General features: G+C 32.2%; 1 protein-coding gene across 1 annotated transcript in view; it reads right to left on the bottom strand.

Moving 5' to 3' along the window:
- The window catches only part of LOC113087669 (F-box/LRR-repeat protein 17-like), a 53291-nt gene extending 49499 nt beyond the window's left edge, over nucleotides 1-3792 (bottom strand). The window contains exon 1 of the mRNA XM_026255617.1: nucleotides 3590-3792. Within this exon, the coding sequence (XP_026111402.1) occupies nucleotides 3590-3634 (45 nt within the window). The 5' untranslated portion in view covers nucleotides 3635-3792. The remainder of the gene's footprint in view (nucleotides 1-3589) is intronic.
- Between the last annotated feature and the right edge of the window lie 3708 nt (nucleotides 3793-7500).

Genomic DNA, 7500 nt, shown 5'->3' with positions numbered 1-7500 from the left:
TAAACAAAAAGTGCATTTGTTATTATAGCCACTGCTGATTTATCTCAATAAAATTTGATGTATGACATGAAACCTTGAACACGTGTTGAGACTTTTTCTTCTTGTTTTAAGCATAAACATGTTAATTTAGATATTTTTTTTTAAAGAAGAATTTAAATCTCATTTATTTTGCATCCCAAGTGAATGTATCTTGATTTAAGAATGTTTAGATATTTGTACTGGAAAAACAAGGCAAAAATACTGAGTAAATAACCTTTTTTTTATTTTTATTTTTTTGTAATGCAATGACAATCTCAGTGATCAACAGGAAACACGTTCCCAAAAAAAAAAGGCTCAAATATATATATATATATATTTAATAAAATTAAATATTTAGTTACAAGAAATGTTTCTTCTTTTATTAAAATTGGCTTAAACAAACATTGAATTCATCAGGTCCGTTCTATGTGTGATCTAAAGGAGTGTTTGTTTTACACTAATATTAATTATTAAAGCAGCATTGATTATTCAGGACTTCATTATCTACAGAGGAGACTGTGGTTAAACAAATTAAAAAAACGTCCAGCGTAATTTGACGTTGAGTCCAATCTGGAGCTGGAGCTGAAATGAGTTTAACAGCCCTGGTGTAAATAATAGAAATCTCATTAAAGTCTTTTTTATTATTCCAGACGTGATCCAGCTGCAGTTATAACATCATTTATCATCGCGCAGGAACGCTGAGGAAACCTCCTGTAGTCGGGTGCTCCAGGGTGACCTTTGACCTCCGAGGTGCCGCTTCATATCGTAAAAGGTTACAGGAGAAACAGACTCGATACGACCCATAATGCATTGCAGCGAGCCTGAGATCTGACATCACATTAGTGCAGCTATTAATATCCACCAAATCATGGAGACGTGCATCACAATATATCATTGATAGAAAACAAATGATTTAAAAGTTTTTTTTTATTAATTAAAAATATTAAAAATATATTTTTATTTTTATTTTAGTTGTATTAATTTGTTGTTTGTTTGTCATTTTTATTAGTTTAGCTTTTTTGTCTACATATTTCATTCGTTACTATATTGTTATAGTTTTTGTTAATATTTTATATGAATTCACAACCTATACAATATATTTAATCTTTATATTGTCTATAAAGTTATACAATTTTATTTATAAGACTTGTATATTAAAGTTTTTCTTTGTTTTTTACACACATTTACAATAAATAAAATATATTTCATTTTTGTATATAATTTATAACTTTAATTTTAGTTACATTTCAGTAATTTGTTTTTTATTATTTTATTTATTTTTATTTTTTTATATTTATTCATTTTACTTGAATAAAACTATAATACAGTTCCTCTTTATATTGTCTGTATAGTATTATTAAATTGTATTTATTAGATTTATTAGCAAGAAAAATAAAACATTTTTATTTTATTTTGTTTTATTTCAGCTAGTTGCCAAGTCAACATTTCTCTAGAAATACTAAAATAACTAAATAAACGAAAATTATTATTATTATTAAAACTGTCCATTATATATACAAGAGCACATTATTTATTTATAATAAATCTACTACATAAAATGTAATAATATTTTACAGACAATATAAAGAGAAAATATTTATTTTATATATTGGTCATTTATTTAAAATATTAACAAAAACTATAACAGTATAGTAATAAAAAAAATAATAATAATAGAAATAAAACTAATAAAAATGACAAAAACAACAAAATCACTAAAACTAACTAAAAGTTAAAAAAGTTATTTTTTAAGTAATTACACATATTTACATGTCTATATTTATATTCATATAATTTAAATTATAAATAAATATACGTAATATATAAATGCAACATATTTCTTAAATATATACATGCGTGTGTGTGTGTGTGTGTGTGTGTGTGTGTGTGTGTGCGTGCATTTACATATGCATAATAAATATAAACATATATTATGCAAACAAAAACATGTTTTTTTTTATTGCAATTAATCGCGATTAATCATTTGACAGTGAGGTGAAAGCACATTAAAAATTATTAAAATTTCCACTATTTTTTTTTTAACAACTAAATAGCTACAACAGTATGTGGATGATCCTAAACTAACTCTGATCCAGACATGATGAGTGAAATAAGCGACATAAAACACCGAAACCGTGTCACCATATAAAGCCATCAGAATTAGAAAGTGAAACTAAAGCAATCAGGTCACCAAGTTTCCTCCATTTGAGAGAGTCATCGTCTCACATTCTGCACGCTTCTCTCTCCTCCTTTGAGCTCAGATTGATTTATTTCTCTTCGGGGCTTTATAAATATATTCCACACCTGAGAACGGCCCGAAGCTTTGATGATCTGAATAAAAAGCGTCCCTCTGGTGGAGAAGCCACTAATTTCAGCTCGCAGCTCTGAAGTGGAAATGTGTGTCCAAGGAGAGACGGAGCTGGGACTTCATTTAAATAACTATTGTGCCTGCTGATGCCACCAGCTGAATTGTATAATGTAATGATATCTTTAGCAACTCCTGCTGCTGCAAAATGAGAATCAGCCATCACAGGCCAGAAGAAAGTTTAGATGGAGATTTCGCTTCAGATGCAATGCAAAAACAAATGATTCCTTTGAACTGAATCTTTCAAATGATTCATAATCTATAATGGTTCATGCATACGTGCTGTAATTTACACTAGCTTTGTATGCATGTAATACCTGGATGAACTTTACTGTGAACTAAACCTTAAAAAAAATATATATATATACATATATAAAATAATATATAATTAATATAAATAAGATAAAATATTAATGTTATATTGAAAACATCAAAAAGATATTTGAAATTTAAAAACTAAGTTTACTTGATATGAAAACAGAAAATATAAAAAAAATTTTTTTAAATATTAATAAAAACTGTAGTAGTATTGCAATTAATAAACAAACTTGAAAAACTTAAACACTTGAGAAACAGCATTAACTTTAGGTTGAAGTACTAAAATTAATAAAACAAAAAATAAAATAAAAATAAAGCTAAATAGAAATAAAAACAAAAACTTATACAATAGCACATAATATAATTACTAAAGCTTAAAATAAATTAATAATGAAAACATACATTCAATGTTTTAATATTTTACCAGATGAAAAAAATTATAAAATATAGTTAATATAATAATATATATTAAATTATAATTAGATTAAGTTCAGATCAAATGTTAGATATAATATAACTGCATTTCAGATTCCTGATGTTCGTCTCCAGAAGATGCTGATGAGGAAAAATGGGGCACAAAAAAAAACTTTAAAAAAAACTCAACAAGCAAGAATATCACTACCTAATAATTTCCATGCATGCAATTACAGCAGCTCTTCTTCTGCGCCGCTGAGCTGAAGATAACTTTCTCTCATTAGCATGCTAATGTGCAAACAGCAGGGTGTGTTGGATCTTCAACACTTCACGATTCACCTCATTACACATTAATGAGATTTAAAAGTGAAAGCAAAATAAAAATAACTTGTCTTTGTGAAGTCGGAGGGACACGTTTGAATCATCAGCAGGTGAGTGGCTTCACACACAACGTCTCACTCGTACATCTCTTACCCGGGTGAGGTGTATGACACCCTGAGACGTCACCGAGCAGCCCATGAAGCCCACAAACTGCAGATCCGGACAGTTCTCCGCAAACGCCTGCACAGACTTATCTGTCACCTGACAAACACACAGGAATAAAACACATTAAAACATCGTCTAAATGTTGCATTCATTATGCATGCGTGTGTTCCCTGGGAATCAAACCCACAGCCTTTTGCACTGCTAACGCAATATATGCATAAAAATATAACATATGCATGGCAGAAACACTCACAAACACATTTAATATCATTTGATTATTTGGAGTTTGATTAAAACGTGAAAAATTCATTATGATATCAATATTTAGCATTATTTTTCTATGATCTGCAGCCTTAATTACAACAAAAATGAAAAATTATTTCAGAGGAGAGTCGGATATTATTTTTTCTATGAAAGAAGACACAATAACATGCACTGTGAACAATCAGAATGAACATCAATTACAGAATGTAACACTAAATATAATAGACTTAAGATTTTGTGATGTGTTATATTACAGGTGCATCTCAATAAATTAGAATGTTGTGGAAAAGTTCATTTACTTTTGTAATTCAACTCAAATTATGAAACTCATGTATTAAATAAATTAAATGTACACCGATGTACAAGTCTTTGGTTCTTTGCATTTAACAAAAACCCACCGACTCACTATCTCAACAAATTAGAATACTCCACAAAACCAATTGAACATTTTTTTTTTTTGCGAATGGTTGGCCTTCTGGAAGGTATGCTGATTTACTGTACATGTACTCGATACTTGGTAGGGGCTCCTTTTGCTTTAATTTCTGTCTCAGTTCGGCATGTCATGGAGGTGATTAGTTTGTGGCTCTGCTGAGGTGGTCTGGAAGCACAGGTTTCTTTGACAGTGGTCTTCAGCTCATCTGCATTGTTTAGTCTCTTGTTTCTCATCTCTCTGGGGTTCAGTTCTGGTGAGTTTGCTGGCCAGTCAAGATCACCAACACCATGGTCATTTAACCAACTTTTGGTGCTTTTGGCAGTGTGGGCAGGTGACAAATCCTGCTGGAAAATGAAATCAGCATCTTCAGAAAGCTGGTCAGCAGAAGGAAGCATGAAGTGCTCCGAGATTTCTGGGGTAAACGGGTGCAGTGACTTTGGTTTTCAAAAAACACAATGGACCAACACCAGCAAATGACATTGACCCCGAATCATCACAGACTGTGGAAACTTAACACTGGACTTCAAACAACTTGGGCTTACCCTTCCTCCAGACTCTAGGACTTTGGTTTCCAAATGAAATACAAAACTTGCTCTCATCTGAAAAGATGACTTCGGACCACTGGGCAACAGTCCAGTTCTTCTTCTCCTTAGCCCAGGTAAGACGCCTCAGGAGTGGCTTAACAAGAGGAATACAGAAAATTGTATCCAAATCTATTGACACGTCTGTGTGTGGTGGCCTATTTCCATTCCTTGTGAAGTTCACTCAAATTCTTGATAATCCTCATAAGGCTGTGATTCTCTCAGTTGGTTGTGCATCTTTTTCTTCCACACTTTTTCCTTCCAGTCAACTTTCTGTTAACATGCTTGGATACAGCACTCCGTGAACAGCCAGCTTCTTTGACAATGAATGTTTGTGGCTTACTCTCCTTGTGAAGGGTGTCAATTATTGTCTTCTGGACAGCGGTCTTCCCCATGATTGTGTAGCCTAGTGAACCAAACTGAAAGACCATTTTTAAGGCTCAGGAAACCTTTGCAGGTGTTTTGAGTTGATTAGTTGATTGGCATGTCACCATATTCTAATTTGTTGAGATCATGAATTGGTGGGTTTTAGCTAAATGTGACCCAAAATCATCACAATTATAAGAATCCAAGACTTAAACTACTTCAGTCCGTGTGCACTGAATTTTTTTAATACACAATTTCACAATTTGAGTTGAATTACTGAAATAAATTAACTTTTCCACGACATTCTAATTTATTGAGATGCACCTGTATAAGTAATGTTGAATTCACTTCACTTCACTTCATTATTATGCAGAATGTTTTAATACAAGCATTTTAGTCAAATGTAATTAAGCAACATTTCAAACCTTTAACTCACGGGTAAAGTCAACCCATTAACAGTGTAAAAGTAGTCATAGGAGAAAAAAATGCAGACTTGGCAACTGCATTCAACATGAGCTGCAGGAGTCAGATTTCACTGATCACGGGTTTAGGAGAGAGTGATGGCTAATTCAAAAGAGATTTAAATACTCTGTGTATTGATAAATTATGCAATATTAGAATGAAGAGTCACTCTAACATCATGGCAATGTACTACACAAAGTAACTCATGCGCAAAATACTGCATAGCTAATGTAAACCAAGCAAAATAACACATTAGCGGACCAGATGGTATAATATGGATTTCTTTTTTTTTTTTTCAAGAAAACTTCATACACAAAATAAATTCAAGGACCTGCATCAATCTATGTTTATTTTTTAAAACTTTCCAGGGCCTTGAAAAAAAAATTAAGATTCACAAACTTTCAAGGATTTCAAAAGACCCGTGGGAACCCTGTATAATATTATATTTAGCATATTATATTTGACAAATATTCTTAATATCACATCACACTGAATCATTAAATAAATGTACCCGCTTAGGGAAATCTCAAACTTGCATGCGGTCTGCTCGTCTCCTCACTTTGACCTCTGACATTTGACCCCAGGCAAAATAAATATGCATTTAATCAAATTCTCCCTGCGTTAAGGAAACAAATCAACTCTGTGCTGATCAAACAGAGCTGATGCGACTAATGGCTGAATGAACTCAATAAGAGAAGCGTGATCTCAGCAGGACGCCCTCTCCGTCACCTGTCAGAGGTCAGAGGTCACCCCACTCGTCACTCTTTCCTTAGTGCTTAAAAAAACGAGGATTCTGGCACACTTTCTCTGAAAACAGACTGGTATTTCAGCCGTATATCATGTGGCTTTTGCTTCTTGTATCTTAAAGGTCATCTGGGCGAACGTGAGTGAGATGGAGGAGCGCAGCTGAGGAATTACACCAGCGGCTCATCCATCCTCAGACTCTCTCACAGATATCAGGGGAACGTGGAGCTTCGAGAAGCTTCTCCTGCTGTCTCTCAGTGACCCCTGCAGGACATTCATCCATCTGGACTGATGGGACGGGAACCTCTTCAGACTATCAGGACTGAGGCTGGATGTTGAATTCACGAATCATTCGATTGCATTCACAAGCATGCAATTCAGTTTAATTACTAAGATTGGTGCATTGGTGCATCATTTTCATGACACATGTGTAGAGCTTTTTTATATTACTGTCAATGAGAATTAGAGGGAAATGTCATGAAAATAATGCAAAAGAAAATGCATTATCAATAAACCTATGCATTGGCTTCGTTTTTTTATGCAACATATGATTTCTTATTTCTTTAGATTCTGGGCGACATTTCTTGACAGGTTTCTTTTATACATGGCGTATATATATTTTGCCAATAAATGTAAAAAATTACAATAAAATAAACAAAATATTGCAGATGCATTACATGAATGACGGATGTGTTGTCACAAAAACAAAAAATTGAAAAATTATTATAATTTCTACTACATATCTATTGTTATACTATTATATACAATTTTTATTATTTCTACTATCATTATTTTAATATCAATTGCATTGATTGATTTTATCACAGCATCAAAATAAATCATACTTCATTGTTGTATGCATGCTGCATTAAATATTTAGCACATATTTTGAGTAAATATTATCATCGATCACCAATGCATTCATTTTTCTTTTTTTTCTTTCTTTTTTTTTGAAAAGTGTTTTATAATCACAAAAATGTTACAAAACAATGCAAATAAATCTAAATCTTCACTTTCTTTATGCATCATAAAATTTCCTGTGTCTTTCG

The sequence above is a fragment of the Carassius auratus genome, unplaced genomic scaffold, assembly GCF_003368295.1.
Source record: "Carassius auratus strain Wakin unplaced genomic scaffold, ASM336829v1 scaf_tig00045078, whole genome shotgun sequence".
In the NCBI taxonomy this organism is placed as follows: Eukaryota; Metazoa; Chordata; class Actinopteri; order Cypriniformes; family Cyprinidae; genus Carassius; species Carassius auratus.
Note: the sequence above shows the minus strand (reverse complement) of the source record. Positions and strands in the feature narration are given on the sequence as shown.